The sequence below is a fragment of the Marmota monax genome, unplaced genomic scaffold (genome assembly GCF_021218885.2).
Source record: "Marmota monax isolate L192 unplaced genomic scaffold, Marmota_monax_Labrador192_F-V1.1 WCK01_AAM20220418_F8-fsc01099, whole genome shotgun sequence".
Lineage (NCBI taxonomy): Eukaryota > Metazoa > Chordata > Mammalia > Rodentia > Sciuridae > Marmota > Marmota monax.
Genome location: NW_026693413.1, coordinates 58,483 through 75,510, shown reverse-complemented (window position 1 = coordinate 75,510; position 17,028 = coordinate 58,483). Strand labels below are relative to the sequence as shown.

The following is a 17,028-nucleotide window of genomic DNA, read 5'->3' as shown; positions in this document are numbered from 1 at the left end:
GACGTCTCCCAAGCAAATGGGAATTCTCCAACAGATTGCCTTTGGAATAGCATTTTAACTCTTCTCATCTCCTCCCTGTCAAATTTTGAGCTTTTCAACTTTTCACAACCATGTAAGTTGATTTCATAAAATACATTTGTGTTCCCATTCCCTTTCTCTCAAGAGGATGAAATGTGTGTGTGTGGTTATATTTATCTGGAGAACCATAATACAGGTATGAACAATGAAATACGTGTATGTAGCATAATTTTTCTAATAAAAGAGAATTTCTACATAAAATATAGGGAAAAAAATAAATGACAGAGGTATATGTTAAAGTTTATTTAATTGGCTGTGGGATTATTTTTTATTTTCTTGGTGCTATAAATTAATGGTGCAAGTATAAAAGATAGTGTTGTGAACATGATTGAAATATTGTATTTAAGAGATAGTTATTGAAAATTTTTCCTGATAAAAGACTTCCATATAGATTCCACATGTCCATTGAATTCCCAGAAGGAGAAAGAATGGGGATGGGGCAGAGAAGGAGGTAAGGAAGGAGAGAAAGTCTCAAATATAATGAAACTGTAGAAAGACAAGGAGAAAATCTTAATACTAGCAAGAGAAAAGGATTATTGGGAAAGTAACAAAATAAGACTGATACCAAATTCTGCAGAGCAGAAATTGAAACCAGGATAGTGATGTGATGTGTTAAAAGAAACACTTGACAAACTATAATCCTATAACCAGCCAAATATCCATCTAGAATAAAGGTGGGATAAGACAATCTCGAGTAAAAAAAAAAAAAAAAAAAAAACCTCGCAGGTTGACAATGGGAACTGGTCTAAAATGTGCACACCCCCTCCTTGGATTAAAGGAACAGTCCCAAGTGACAGTCAAGAAATATACGAAGAAAGCAACCAAAATGCTAAATCAGGGGAATAAATCTAAATAAACATGGTACATAATAACAACTGGGTTTTTTTTTTGTGTGTGTGTGGGTTCACATATACATCCAAAGCATCAAGTCAAGGGAGCAATTGTAGTGAAAGTATGCCCAGGTCTTAGAATTGTCTGGAAGAATGTAAAAATACCATGTGCCACCAAATTTTGGCAAGTCAGGAGGATGCATGTTATATTTTCTAGTAAAATCATTAATACTAAAAGAAGGTATACATTCAAACTGATGGAGAAAAATAAAATATCAAGCAAACAAACAAAGATTCCCAAAGAAGGTGACTAAAGGGAGAAAGGAAGTATAGAATAAGCAAGAAAAATTGAAGACAAATTAGATTAAACCACATGAAATTGTTGGGTTGTAGTAAAAAGAATGGTAAAATATTGACAATTTCATATAACCCAACCCACACTAAGATAGCAGATTTACACCCAGATATGTGAGAAATAATAATACTGGTATCAGACATCACATTAGCAACACGAGATGAGCCAGAGTTACTAAATATTGATCTCCATACTGAGTCAAACTAGTAAGTGTCAAATCAGACATTTTTGGACAAATAAGAACTTGTTAAGTTTCCTATCCACACAACCTCTACTGAAAAAAATTATTCAAAGAAAAACAGAAACAAAATGAAGAAACAAATCCAAGCTAAGAGAATGACATGGAATATAATAAACAGTAGATCTTGGTATAAACTAAGAAGTAAAAGAAGAAAGAGAAAGAAATTAGCACTACTTGGAAGATTCTTTGTCAAATGGCAAACTTTTAATGCATAGCATTGTTTCTCAATCAGGACTATTTTGTCCCCTGGGGAAATTTGGCAATATCTAGGAACACTTTTGGTTTTTACAACTAGAGTGGGGATTGCTAGTGGCACCTAGTGAGAGGAGGCCAGGAATGCTGTTAAGCAGCCTACACTGCACAAGACAGCTTTGCATAATAAAGAACAATGGGTCCCCAAATGTCAATAGTGTCAACATTGAGAAACCCTGATGCCTAAATAGAATGTAAATGGAGGCAGACTATACATTTCCTTAGATCACACCATATTACTTAGCTCTATATAAATGTCATATACATAATTATAATAACATTGAGAATCCTTCCTAGGTTTATGTGAAATAATAGAACACTTTTTATATGATAATATAAATAAAAATTGAGGGCGAAGAAAGGATAAAAAGATGGGCACATTACAAATTCCCTGGGGATCTTGCTAAAACATACTTTTTTTAGGAGGTTTTGGTTGAGGTCTGAGATTTTGCATTTCTAACGAGCTTCTGAATTTTTTTTAATTTTCTTTTCCCCTCCCTGTAAACCTTGAATATTTATTTCCTTTTTATCTTTGGTATCTTGATATTTCACCAGGAAAACCTTTACAACAAAAATTTATCAATCACTTATTTTATCTTTGTTCTTTTTATTTTATTTGAACAGAAACATCATCAGCTGTATATCATTGAAGCCTCTTTTGTTCGTTTTAAATTACTAGCAAGAAAGAAAGAATATTGAAATATGTCTCACTTTAGTTACTTATGGTTTTCTTTCAAAGAGGAATAAGAGGTTTTTTTTTTTTTTTTTTTTTTTGGTTGGGGGTGGGCGGTACCAGGGGCACTCAACCACTGAGCTACATCCCCAGCCCAATTTCGTATTTTATTAGAGACAGGGTCTCACTGAGTTGGTTAGTGCCTCACAGTTGCTGAGGCTGGCTTTAACTCATGATCCTCCTGTCTCAGTCTCCTGAGCTGTTAGGATTACAGGCATGAGCCACCTGCCTGACTGGAATAATAGGTTTTTGATTACTTTGTATTTTAATTTTACATTTATCTCCCCTCTGGTCTGAATTTCTAAGGCCAGAGTTTTGTTGACCAGATTGCTAATGTAAAAACATTTTGTAGCATTTAACGGTCACTTACAAGGTGTCATGTTCTGTTAAGGGTTGGGAACACAAGGTATAGAAGCTATATATAAGTCTGGTTAGAGTACATCTGAGAAAGCGTTTGCTTCCTCCAGAAACAGGGATACCGCTATACAAATGTTGAACTCTCCTTTTTTTCTTGCCTTGAATGTAGGAAGTGACCAGAGAGATCTGGGAATTGCAGAGAAGACATCCATCTCAGCAGGGACAGGGTGCCACAGGACAGGCCATCCCTGAGTGCTGGGCAGGACCAGTTACATATTCTGTGGGGCAAACATAAACAGGAAAGAAGAGCTCTTTGTTCAGAAATTATTAAGAATTCCAAGACAGTGGTACGTAGCAAAGCCACACTGTGCATGCCTGACTATGTTCAGGACCCTGTTCAGTTCACGAGATGTGTGGCCAGGGAGTGGACCATGATGCAGAGGGACATTTGCCCAGGGACAGGGATGGTGTCTGCATTCTGGATGCATGTTAACTTCCTAATGGTCTGATTGGGAGATCAGAAAATTCCAGCATTTCTTCCCCCAGGAAGAGAAGTGTGCCATCATCATTTTTCCCACCAGGATCTGCATTTCCATGGTTTGGTGTGGCCATTCTCAAAATGAGACTGCCATGGCCAAGATCTTAGACAAGTCACCTCCTGATTTTCCTGGCACTACCTTGATGCCATTTTCTTGTCCTCCACATAACCCCCCTGACCCTGAGGAGAAGGTGGCAAGCCCTTCTTTCATTCTGTTTCTCAGGAACACATCCCAACCTGCTCCTTTGTGCATTCTTTGGGAGTAAGGGGTTGACTAGGGGCACAAAGGACAAGTGAGGAGATGTGCTCAGGGAAGGACTGGGAAGTGGGGCCCAGATTACCAGAGCACAGGGGTGGGGGTGGGGGGATGGCAGCAGGAGCATGGGGGTGAGGGTGGGGGGGATGGCAGCAGACACAGCTGGTGGAGAGGCAGGCAGCAGGCTGCAGGGTGCTGTGTGGAGGAGCTGCATGAGTGCAGCAGGCAAGGACCTATGAGGACCTCACCTCACTGTTGTCCTGCATGGACAGGAACCACTGGAGAGGCTCTGGAAATGCGTCCTGCAATGCTGTGGGCACTTTAGGGCATTAAATAAATTAGATCATAGGGGAAGCCTTCTGGGTGAAAACCTGGATTAAGAAAAGAAATTATTCATAATATCTAATGTGGAACAACAAACTAAATGTTCTCTGGTGGAGGAGTGGATAAGTAAAATGTGGCATACACACACACACACACACAATGGAATATTATTTGGCCTCAAAAAAAAGGAAGGACATGCTGCCATTTGTGACAACAGGAATGAACCTGAAGGACAGTGTGAAATGAAGTGAGCCAGGCCCAGAGAGATGCCTCATGCACCTGGACATGGCGTTGAGAATATCAAGACTCATAAAGTAGAGCTTAGACTTATAAAAGTTGGTTGCGGGGAAAGGGTCAGGGAATAAGAAGATGCTGGCCCAAGGGTTCCAAGTCCCAGTCCTGCAGGATGAAGTTCTAGAGCTCTAACGCATGGCAAGGCGACTGGCGTTGACAGTACTGTGTCAGGTACTGAATATTTTCTGAGTGTCTCAGCACACATACACAAAGAGTAAGGACGTTAAGGTGTGGGATGTGTCACTTAACTGGATTGCAGTGACCCTTTCACTTTGTATATACATAGCAAAACACCAATTCCATACCTTAATATGTACAATTTTATCAGTCAATTATATATCAATAAATTTAAAAATAAAAAAAAAAACATAACCTCATGTCTTTTAATTCCTTTACTGCTTTAGAGACTCTGGTTTGCTTTCACCGCAGAGGCACACCTACAGAGAAAGTAGTACTCCCAGGGAGAGTTAGAGCCCTGTGCCAGCATGGATCAGCCAGGTTGAAGCTGCCCCCTGACAGGGAGAAGAGACCTTCTTCAAGCCATTGGCCCTTCTTAGGGTGCAGTGTGCCCTAAGATTCAAAAGAGGGCAGCAGATAACTCGCATTGCCGGCAGGGCCAGGAGGCTTGTAACCTGAGGAATGTCAGCAGAAAATTTGCTGGGTTTTCACAACCCTAGGCATGCTAGGGCCCACTGTGCCAGATATTTGTGTTTCTAGAACTGTTTAGATTTAAAAGTAAATGCTTGATTAATGGCCTTTGATGATCTGTGGCGATGTTGAGGAGCAAGTGAGGCACATTGCCAACTGCGGCAGCCTCTTGCCCTGTGAGCAATGCAGAAGCTGCCCCAGTGGTGTCAGCAAAGTTAAGGCCCAAGTGCAGGAGAAATGGCCACGGAGTGCACAGCAGAATGGCTGCCTGGGCGCTTTTGCTGCCTTGTAACTGCTCCTGCTGTATTTGCGATGAGCAGACCCTCTTCACCTAGTTTACACACTCCTCCTACCTGGGAGTTTGCACGGGCTGCAGGAGAGCAACTCTCTTCGGGATTTTCCAGTGCTTCCAGAAGAAACTTCCTTCACATTCCTGGGATTGGGATTTCAGGGAGGCTGAGGATCAGGAACTCGAAAGTTCTCCATCAAAGACACAATCTTAAGCAAACCTGCATAGTTGAAGTGGTGGGTTTTCATCCTTAGGATCATACAGTAGTCATTGTTATGACCCAGTTTCCTGAAAAAGGTGATACTGGAGTGTGGATCCCAAGTGTAGCTTCACAGAGAATCTCTGTATCTTTTGGCAGGAGAGGAAGAGTAAAGAAAATAAAACTTATTCTTAAAATACATCTTCAAATGATGTTGCTTGGCTCAGGAGGTCTGTGGTAGTCTTGTTTGTTTGTTTGTTTTGTGGTGCTGGGAATTGATCCCAGGGCCTTGTGCATGTGAGGCAAGCACTCTCCCAACAGAACTACATCCCCAGCCCTTGACCTGGTTTTAAGTTATCATTTTCTTTCTTCAATTTTTATGAAAAGCATTTTAGAATAGTTTGACTTACCAAGAAAACATCAAATGACATAGCAATCCAGAAGGTGCCTCTAAAAGTTGAGCCCTCTGTTTGAGCATATTTTTTATTTTTTTAAAAAAGATGAAAAGAATTGATGATTTTTTTTTACTCCATCGACAAGTTGGACTATTTAAACTGTCTTGGGAAAATGCACATTCTCCTTTTTTTTTTTTTTGTCTTTTTTCTCTTATAACCTCAAAATTACCAGATGCTGTACTGTCTAGATACAAACCTGATGCTACATAGAGGGTTTCTAAGAAACATGCCCTTAAAGTTTGGGCTTATTTAATATTAAAGAGTTCCTACAGAGCTGAGTTAATCAGCCCCTTTATGGATGTCAGTGAGCAGAGCATTCTCTTCCTATGTATAATTATAACACGAGGCTTGGCAGGAGCACACAGGTCCACATGATCCTGTTGTGTTTCTTGGTAATCTCTACAATCCTGAAGCAGAATATTGTTTTTTTACTGTGTTTCATGTCATGAAATTCAAACTGCAAATAAATAAATAGGGTCTCCAGTGCCCTCTGGGATCGTTAAGAATTCCTGGGGTCTTTAAAGGGACCCTTGGAGTTTAAGATAGTGTGAAATAGTCCAGAGTGATCATGACGTTTTTCATTTCAAATAACTCCAGACAAAAAGATACATTTTTCTTTTCTGGAGCAGCCATCTCTAGAGTGAAAAAAAAAATAGTTCTCTTAGGAATGACCCCAGTCAGTCCTCAAATTACATACACAGAAAAGATGGCTATGTTTACAGAATTTTTATAAGAAGAGAATTATTTGGAGAAATAAATACATGCATCAGATAATGCAAACTTAAAAAAAATGACTCAAGGTAAATGCTAGAGAGAGAACAGCCCACTAGAACAAATGATTATGCCACATATTGAACTAAGTAAGGTCCCTGTCACTGTAGGTCAGAGGCCTGAGTTCCACTGGCAGCTCTGCCTTGGCCTCAAGTCCCTTACAAAAGGCACATTTTAAAATTTCAGAGCCTCAGTTTCCTTATCAGAAAAATTAGGGAACTTGACTTTCTTGGAAATTCTATTATTTTATGTTTCACTTAAATACAGCAATGGACACATGGACCCTCAGAGAATGGGTTTCCCACCCTGTTGAATTAGCCTCTGCTTTAGCCTCGTGGGGATGTACAACTACCAGAAAATATTTTCAACATAAATTATGAAAGGCTCACTTTCCTAAGCCATGAAGAAAGATCCAAATTTTATGCAGCTCTCAACCTTAGCCTGTTTCTGAAGCACCACTTGCTGCACTGAGCACCATTCTAGTCAGGGGTTTCTGTACCTGGGGAACATTGCTAGGGTACATTATGGCTACACCCAGAAAGTGGAGGTTAGCCTCTGTCTCAGTCATGGAGCACTCAGCCACGTATGAGAAAACAGACCAAGGACACACAGGCTCTGGACCTGGCTGTGCTGTATGCAAGACCAGCAGGTAGCAGCCCTGCTCAGCCTCCTGTGAGCCTTCACCTGGGTTCCTCCCTTTGCCTTGAAAATAAAGAGGTGCAATGGAAAATAGTTTCTGTAGTGAGAAGGCTTGAAGCCTTTTGCCTCCTTGAAAAGGTTATGCATTTGTGAAATCTTTGTGCTCCATACTGAGTGAAAACACACACACACACACACACACACACCATGTTCCTCCCCTTTTCTTAACCCTATTTTCATACTGGAAGGAGTCAAGTGTCCTTCAGACATTCCTGTCCCTATTCAGCAAGCATGTGGCCTGCTAAAACCTACCTCCATGAAACAGGAAGATAGATACAAGGCTTATAGGAAAGGAACTAACAGACACTCAAGTTTAGGTGCCTGGCAGTGTGTTGGATTTTGACTCTCATTGCCACCAGAGTCCCCTTTAGAAGTTTAAGCAAGTCTCTGAGAGGTTAAGTAACTTGCCTGGGGCCACATTGCAATCAATCAGATTCCACAGACTTACTGACTTTTCTTTTTTATAAAAAGTCTTATTCAATTTTGGAAGAGTTAAAGCTATTATTTTCCCCATTGCTTTTTGATTCATAAAAATTATGTGTAATTCTACCAAAAAAAGAAATCTATTACATGAAATTAAGGTACAATCGTACCATTTACCCATTTCCATATGCGACAGTCATGCCGGATGAGACTGTTGAGCTGTTGGCCTCCATTGGGCCCTGGTGGCCTCTCAGTAGTGCTGAACACAGCAGGGAAATCATGTATTTCCCAGAGAGTCCCTTTACCATGAAAGCCATCCTGCCCCGGCTCCATAGAGGCACTTTCTCTAATCACTTTTCAGGTCATCACAGAGGTAGTGAGGGAAGGTGTTGGTGGAGAAGGACACATAAGAAGGGGGACATTTTCTTTCTTTTGAGTTTTACCTTGGAAAAGAATGTGATTTAATATGAAAACAAAGTAGGTTACCATGAAAATCAGAGTCAAATCAAGTCGGGATGAAAGCCAGGGCTACCAAGAAGCCAGAACTTGGCGCTCACCTGTCTCAGGATCCCTCCAGTGTCTTGCTCTTGAAGCAGCTGCCTCCCAGGTGACCCCTCTGTCTGTGTCAGAGCTCCTGTGGAGTTGGAAGTTGATGTCAAAGAGGATAAATATCTTGGAAATGGCTGAAGCTGACATATTATTTTATGACTTTTTGCAATTTCTCAAACAGGGGTTCCTATGAAAAGGTAAATGAAGACCACCCTAGAATCAGGGTCTCAGTGGTGGGGACAAGGAATGAGTGGAACTCAGGAATTGACAATTTTAAAATCTCTCCAGATGATTTTTATATACACCAGAATTATAACTATTGTCTGGAAAAATTTTTTCATGTATGTTACTTTATTTTACCTTTAGAGAACATGCCAAATCTAGGTTATTATGATTTTATACTCATTTTACAAATGAGGCAATTGAAATGTGGAAAAGTCACTTGCCTGAAGGAACACAGCTAAAAATTGGTTAGCTCTGACTATGGGCCTGTCCGTCTGTGCCCCTTCTCCACCCCACACATTTTCAGACTGGAGGGTGGGTCTGAGCCCAAAGATGTGGTGGATTTAACCATAAGAATCATCTAGCCTGGGCTTCCTCTACGGATCATGCTTTTGGTGTTGTACCTAAAATGTTGTCGCCAAACAGAGGAGCTCTCCTGTTTTCCTGTAGCTGTTTTATAATTACACACTTCACTTTTAGGTCTACGATCCATGTTGAGATACCTTTGTGAAAAGCAGAAGGCAGGGGACTGAATCAGCATTATTTTATGTTTTTGCACATGAACATTCAGTCTCTCTGACATCATTTGTTGAAAAGAGCATCCCTTCTTCACTGTGTTGCTTCTGTTCCTTTGTCAAAAGTTTTGCAATTCTTGATTCTTGTTATAAGAGAACCTGACCTCTGTTCTTTTTTTCTAAAGCAGCAAGATCAATTCAGCATTTCATAGTTATTTGTTCAAGATTTGAACCCCGCTTTCTTAGGACACAGGGCAAGCTGCAGATGAGACCACAGAATAAGAGATTGCGAGGAAGAGTCAGCCGGGTGAAGTCCATCCACACAAGGCTTTGTGATCCTGGCTTAGAAAATCAACCAGTTTCCAGAGCTGATTCTGCCCCTCACCTCTTATGCTCTGTTCCCTTTACTGGAAATGTGGGGAATGCCCCAAGACCCAATTGAGGTTCCTCACCATACATCTCCACCTCTGGGGCCCTAGAACAGAGGTGGGGGTAATGAAGACTCCAATCTGTAACTGTTTTCCCTCATGTGTGGAAGCTTGTCCTTCAGGCCTGACTCAGGAGGATCTGTTACAGGGACTGTGCCTCAATCTGTCCCACGCCAATTCACCAATCCACGAGAATAGAAGCTCAGACACATGCACAGAGACGCAATCACCCAGTGCCCTCCCCCTGCTGCCAGAGGGCTCTGTGCTGGTCTTTTACAGTGTCCCCTGGCCCAGCCCAACTTGGGCACAAAGTGTCTTTGTTCACTGATCTCAACTTGGGTCAGCAGGGCTGGTTTCTTTCCTGTGGATATGGGATCAGCTCTTCTTGTCCCTTCTCAGTCTCTCCTTCCAGCTCTCTTGCCCAAGGCTGACCACACTCCTTCATTGTCAAGAGCACACAGATTATCTATTTTCCATATTCGAGGCAGCCAAAGGCTTTTAAAGATAATGAAAATCTCTCAACTACAGTTTTGAGCTGAAAAGAATTTGCTAGATTTGCTGGTAAAAGGAGTTACAGGAATGTTCTTCTAGTACTTGTGGTTGGAAATCCTTGGGGGTTGGGGATTCACCAGAAGCATAGTGGTATGACAATGATTAGATTATTGCATGGGGAGGGGCCTTTATTTTGGGTGAGAAGAAGGTCCAATAACTTTTTCAAAAGAAGTAGCAACTGAGCCTTGAAGTAATAGCAACCCAGAAAGAGGCAGGGGAGCTGGGGTTAAGGCAAGGGGACCACCACTGCAGAGAGAGCCACCATGGAAGAGCAGGACATTTCAGATGTGGGGAGGTCAGCTCCTACCCACGGGTGTGTGAGGTTGACTTAGCTGGTTAGGCTGGCCAGGCAGGTGCCCTCTGTCCCCCACCCTCCTTGGTCTACATTCCATACATGCCCTTCCTGAAGCTGCTCCCTTCTTGACACTCAGGAAATCAATCTACTCTGTCAAGACATAAAGGCCAGCGTGCTTTTCTGTCCAGCACATATAGCATGAGATCCCAGGTACAGCTGAAGCATAAAATGTGTGTGTGGAGGCAGCCAGGAGTGGAGGAGGGAAAGAACTGAAGGAAATTATTCTTGAAAGACCTGCTCATGGGGGCCCTGTATGCTGGTTTAAGGAGATGGAGTCTACCCGTGGGCAGTGGGCAACTGTGGAGAAGTAATGTGGTTAGATTAACATGGAAGATAGAAAAGATGAGACAGGAAGCCAGAGATGACCTAGAGCCCAGATGTGAAACAGAGGGGACTGAGCTGGAGAAGCCGTGAGGAATGGGAGGCTGGGAGGTTCCAATGAGCTTCAGCCCAACTGAAGGTGTGGATCAAGACTCAGGGTGAGCACTTGTCCCTGGTCTCTGCCTTGACAACAGGTTCCACTAGCCAAGATGGGTAGCCCAGAAAGGGAGGGTTTAGGGGAAGAACATCAAAGCCTGTTTCAAATCTGTGGCTTTTCAGAGGTGCAGAGGACAAGAGGGCAGCCAAATGCATTAGTTTGAAGCTCAACTGTGACTCATTGCAGATGAAAGGGCAAGGAGTAGTGGAAAAGGCTGGAAAAGACCATCTTTAGGACATTCTTCACACAGCTTAACATCCCATTTACAAGGTACTGTGGGGCACAGAAAGAAAAATTCCACCTTTAAGAAGGCTGCTTGGGTTTAACCATGGCCATAAACTCAGGTTCAACACCTGAGAGTGAGAAGTGTCTTCCAGAATGATGCTGTTGTAAGGTGTAAGGCTTTTATCTCTTTTATGGATAGAGATATTCTTATTTGTATGTCCAGGTTTTCTCTAAGCTGGACATACAAATAAGAACTTCCCCCTTTCTTTCTCTTTCTCTATCTCTCTTTTTTTTCTTGAGATACCTGAGAAGTTAAGACTGTATTTTAGGAAATGTGAAGTGTAACAATTGATCAATTGATTTACCAGTGCTTTGCTTTTTATCCTGCCTTGAGCTATAACACAACACTGTTGGTTGTAATAGTTCCACCCCCCCCACAAATGGAAGGTGCATCTTAGTGGAAATCCCCACCTTAGAAAGTAAAACCTCAGGGGAATTGGGGAAAATTAACATAGTGTATTTATTTTATTAGGGTGAAAAGCCCTTTTTAAAGATAATTTCCTGCACATGGATTTTTTTTTTTTGTTTGCATACCCACAAGTAGAGTCTCTTAGTTGATGTTAAAACTTGAGAAGGAAATAGGAAATATTTAAGAAAATCTTTTAAATAGGTAAGCAAATGTTGAAAATATTTAAGAAATATTGGAAATATTTATGTAAATATTTAAGAAACATGAATTTGCACAAAGAACTGTAAGAACACAGTTCTTTCTCTTGGAACTTAAACTTTGGAGAAAAAAATAGAAATTTGAAAAATTAATTTTATTACATGTATTTCAAAAGTGCAGGTAGGTATTTTATGTCATAAACAATTGAGAAACAGTTATCCAAAGCCTATAATGGCCTCTCATTTACCCATGAATTTGAATATTTTACCAATATTTACATAATCTCTTAGAAAGTTCCTATTTATAGTATGAGTTTCTTCTCCAGAAAAAAAAAAAAAAGATACCAGTGGATTCATGTAGAAAATATGTCTTGGTTCTCTTTATTTAAACATTTTAAGTTCAGTTCCTCTTTAGCCATCTTCCAGCCAGAAGAACACAGGCAACACACTTTGCTCCTCTTTCCCGGATCCTGAGGTGTGTCCCCTTTTATGGACTCAGAGGGACTTTTCAAATTAACTCGGGTTTTCACAGCACTCTTTTGGTGCCTCATAATGAGGGACTGACTTCAGCCCCACTGCTGGCTTGCTTTGCTTGGGTGGGTTAGAAAACCCTTGGCGATGTGGGTTACCTGGGTTTAAGTGCTTAGGGGAAACTGTAGAAAGAGCCAGAACACAGGAATCAGTGTAAAGGAGGCCCTCAAACACAAAACCTTTGTGAAACTTCACTGAAAATTCCGAGCATTTTCAATTAAGTCTAAAGACTACAGGTTGTCTCCCCTGAGGAAATGGGTTCCCTTTGGTCAAGTTGTTTGTGTCTGTCGGTTGGTTGGTTGGTTTAATCTTTTAAAGGATGGATTGAGTCAGGGCTCCAGGTAGAGAAAGTAAAATCACAGTTATAAAATCTAATGGGCTATGGTTCTAATCAATAAAGCTAATAACATTTTAGCAAAATGTCATGGTTTATAATTGCAAGAAACCATCGGGTCTGAAGAACGCGGACTGAGGGCAGCCCTAGAAGGATTCGCTCTGGAGCCAGCGATGACTCTGTGCTTAGGAAGAGCAGTGGAAGGGCTTTCTTCCTCAGCAGGCTGCAGGGTGTGGGTGGGGCCCTGCTGAGACCCCAGGGCTAACTGTATGTATGTAATTACATGTAATTACATGTATGTAATTCAAGTGTGGCAACTAGAAAGGCAAAGCCAGTTTTATTTGGCTGTGCACTACTATGAAACAGTTCCTTCTCTTCTCCCTTATGTACCTTTTTGGGTTTTGGCTTAGTTTCCCCTGGACAGCATTCTGCACTTTCTTGAGGCTACTGCTTCCTGCCCTCACAGACACTGAAGAGTAGGGCAGCTTTTTTTCCTTTCAAAGGAGCCCTTTCTGAGCCCCATTTTCATCGTATGGTAAGAAACACTGTAAATGATTGAGGTGATCCATCAAGAGTCCCATTCTTGATAATGAAAACTCACATAACTCAGTAAAAGTCAATTAAAAACCACAAACTTAAGAACCTTTTGCTCAGTGAAGATTTATTGTCATAGAAGGCATCTAATACAATAGGTATTGGGGAGTCAAAATTCTTAAAAGTTCTAAAAATGCAGTTAAAGCTTGACAATAAAGTTGAGTAGGATTTATACAATAGCAGAGTATATGAGTTCTTTGAAATGAAAAGGTATTTTTTTTCCAGCTTTACCATAAGATGTTTGAGATGTGAGGATTTTATTACAACCTTAGAAGCAATGTCCACTGTGTGGGGTATTTACTTTCTTTCCATGGTTTCAAATGACTCTTACTCTTTGGTTGTGCCTATACAATGAAAGTCTACAAAATCAGGAGTTTTTCCTTTGTGTGAACCTTCCCGCTGCAGACTTGCTGGCGCCACCGACAAAATTCAAGATGTGCGCGATCAACAACCCAAACAAACCGCCAGGTCAGACAACACCTGCAGCCCTCGGCAGGTGCGGCGCCCAGGAGGTAGCGTGGGCCTCTGGGAAGCCGGAGCGCTGACCTGCCCTCGCCCCTCTTTATGGGTGTCAGGCTGCGCGGGGGAGCCAGGGAGGCGTCCATGCCCCCGAGGGTGCCTTCCCTAGAGGTGCAGAGAGGACAGGGCGAGCCCGCCGGTCACCTGGAGAGGCCAGGGGACACCTGGGAGGAGAGCTGACTAGTGTCCCTTAAGAGGACAGCCTGGTTCTAAAGCGATGTGCAGGTCCTCTGGCTAACTGGGCGGCGGAGAGAAGTGTTCACTTCCTTGGGAGTTTACACTCGGAAAAGCTGAGGGCAAAGAACACCGCGGTGCCTGGGGAAGGGCGTCTCTGGTGATGTGCCACCCGAGACAGGAAATGTGCGCTCACCTGGATAGCGCGGCTCAGTGGCACAAAAAACTGGTACTTCAGAGTCTTCCATAAGGGCAAAACAAAAACAATTAAAAGCCAGGCCAAACAGAAAAGACATTCAAGATATCAAGAGCTCTGCAGTTGAGCTGAAAAATCATTTTCCAAAAGAAATATTCCCACAGATTGAAAAAACACACACACACATAATATTTACAAAAAATATTTAATTAAAAATACCTTATAATTACAGTAGTCTATTAAAGCACATACTTTCTCACACTTATAGAACATCTGTATATATACATGGTATGAAATGTCACTCAGTTATCTATACAATATGTAACATTCTTGCAGGGAAAAGAAAGTTCCCTGCCCAGTTATAATCATCTATTTTAAACAATAGATGTAAAAAAATCTACAATGCTCTGGGGTATATTAGTAAAGCTTCAAAAGAAAAATTGAGCTCCTTGGTCACAAAGTAGCCTTCTAAAGTCGGATTTACTCTGGATCATCTATTTATCAGTCCTGTCACACTTAAGACTTTAACTGCACCTCCAAAAACCACAGAAACGTACACTTCACAGCGGTTATAAAAGAAGAGACAAAAGAGAATATGTATGTAACATGTTTATGGACGTGCAAAAAAAAAAAAAAAATGAAAGTTTTGTTTTCTTTCCTGTCCCTCTCTTGGAATGACGAGTGAAACGTTTCAACATTTGCTGATGTGTTTTCCTTTCCTCCGTTGGCTTTGCTCTAACTTCTGCTCTTCCCCCTCCCTCTCTAGAGCTCTTGGCTTGGGCTCAGGCGGCTGCATACCTGTGGAAGAGGAATGAATAGAGGGGTGTGTGAACCTTCGCGCTGCAGACTTGCTGGCGCCACCGACCAAACTCAAGACGTGCTCTACCAATAACCCAAACAAACCGCCAGGTCAGACAACACCCGCAGCCCTTGGCGGGCGCGGTGCCCAGGAGGTAGCGCGGGCCTCTGGGAAGCCCAGAGCGCTGACCTGCCCGCCCTCTTTACAGGTGTCAGGCTGAGCGGGGGAGCCAGGGAGGCGTCCACGCCCCCGAGGGTCCCTTCCCTAGAGGTGCTGTCACCCTGCTTGTTCACCCATCCGGCCTGGAACAGCAACCGAACACCAAGGGAAAGGTTAGAAGGCACAAACTCTCGTCACGGTCCTGGGCGTCCTCAGACACCGATCTGGTGCGCTGAGCCCCCACCCCAGTCTGCAGCCCCGGGAGACCCCTCCGCTGGACTTGACAGCACAGGGGTCGTGCAGCCCGGAGTCCTGCCCGGCGCGTTCTCCCCGATCTGTGCTTATCCGGCTAGCCGGCAGCAGGCGGCCCCAGGTGCCTGGAGAAGGAGCTGGGGGCTGTCATTCTCGGCCGGCCCCCACTCAGAAGAGAGGGAAGGGAACGCCCGCTTCCCACCACCCTGCCACCACCCTGCTGCACCCCCTGTGTCGTTGGCCCCAGCCGCCACCAGGCCTCTCACCGGGTGGGTATTGAGCGCAGTGAGCGGGGTCCGAAGCGGCGCTGCTGGACAAGATCCTGCCGGGTGGTGCGGTGGCGCGGGCGGTGGTGGCTGTCTCAGCAGAGCCGGTGGCTGTCTCAGCAGAGCCGGGTGCGTCTCCAGCGCCAGCTGCAGGTCCAGGATGTAGTCGATAACGTGCTGCAGGATCTCCACTTTGCTGACTTTCTTGTTGGGCGGGATGGTGGGCACCAGCCTCCGCAGGCTACAGGCTACAGGCACAGCTACTACAGGCACAGCTCCGGCTCGTCGGTCACCGCCTTGGCCACCTTGCAGAGCGCTGCCGCCGCCGCGGCGGTCGCGGCGGCCGAGCCGCCCAGGCTGTGGCCATGTTGGGCCAGAGAGCGCAGCGCCATCTCCCCGCTGCCGCAGCCTGACGGCGCCTTGCGGCCTGAAGGGCGCACCAGGCTCACCGCCTTCATCGCGCGCGCCCTGCGCCCTGCGCGAAAGGACTTGCTTGGGCGAGCGAGGGAGGTAGGCAAACTCCGCTTGGCCCCCGCCTGTGGCCGGCTCCTCTCCCCTTGCCTTCGCGCCTGGTGCGCTCGGGGCTCCTGGCGATCCCGAACCCAACAATTGATGGAAAGGTCGCTCAGGTTTTGCAAGGGGAATCTCTGCTCAGTGGAGGACACTCGCCCGAACCAAAAGACAAGAAAAGTCGGAAGTACCGGTCAAAAGTAGCCCACTCGGGCCCCCTTGTTACTCCCTTCGGATCTGCGACTAAGCAGGACCGCCGTCGCCGCCGCCACGCTCCCCTAGCCCCAGAGCGGGTCCCGGCACCGCCTCACTACCGCGCCTCCTCCACTGGGCTCTCCCGCAGCCTGCAGTGCAGCTGTATTTATAGAGCCGCTTGCCCCGGGGGCGGGGCCAGCGCGCCGGCCAGGTCGCTGCGAGAGCGGAGCGGAGCTGTGCCCCGCGCGCAGGCAGGTGCGGGGGGGGGGGGGGGGAGATGGCAAGGGTGAGGGCTTTGGGCGGTGCTGGGAGGCGGGGAGCCGGGCAACCCGAGCGACGGGAGGTGTGCGGAGTCGGGAGTGGCCAGCCAATCAAGAGGGCAGTGCCATCTCAGGGAATGACGCTCGGGCCAATGGGAAGGGCACTCCATTCCGTCAACGCTGTGGGTCGAGGCTCTGAGAAAAGAGAGCAGGGTGGGAGTCAGCCAGGTTGGTGTGTGCCCAGGGGAGGGGAAACGGAGAGAAGTTCCTGGGAAGAACTGCGGGAATGTGCGGCTGGAATTCACTCTCCTCCCGCCTAGGCTGCGGAGGGAGTGCTGGGCCCTGCTCGCGGATTCCCTGCCACTCCCAACAGTGCGGTCCAGGGTCCCTCCGCCACCCATCACTCCATCCCTGGGATTCCAGTGCCTTAAGAAAGATGCGCTGTTCGAGAAGGCACGTTCCTTATGTTCTGTATTTTCCTCTCCGTTTCATTATTCGCTTTTTCAC

The 17,028-nt window shown here is 44.6% G+C and overlaps 1 protein-coding gene across 1 annotated transcript; it reads right to left on the bottom strand.

Moving 5' to 3' along the window:
* Nucleotides 1-13,241: 13,241 nt before the first annotated feature.
* LOC124101251 (lysyl oxidase homolog 1-like) lies at nt 13,242-16,203 on the bottom strand (the record flags this gene model as incomplete). The annotated part of the gene is made up of 2 exons (XM_046457128.2): nt 13,242-14,878; nt 15,557-16,203. Coding segments are annotated over 2 exons (683 nt in total), but the record flags the coding sequence as incomplete, so codon positions are not given.
* Between the last annotated feature and the right edge of the window lie 825 nt (nt 16,204-17,028).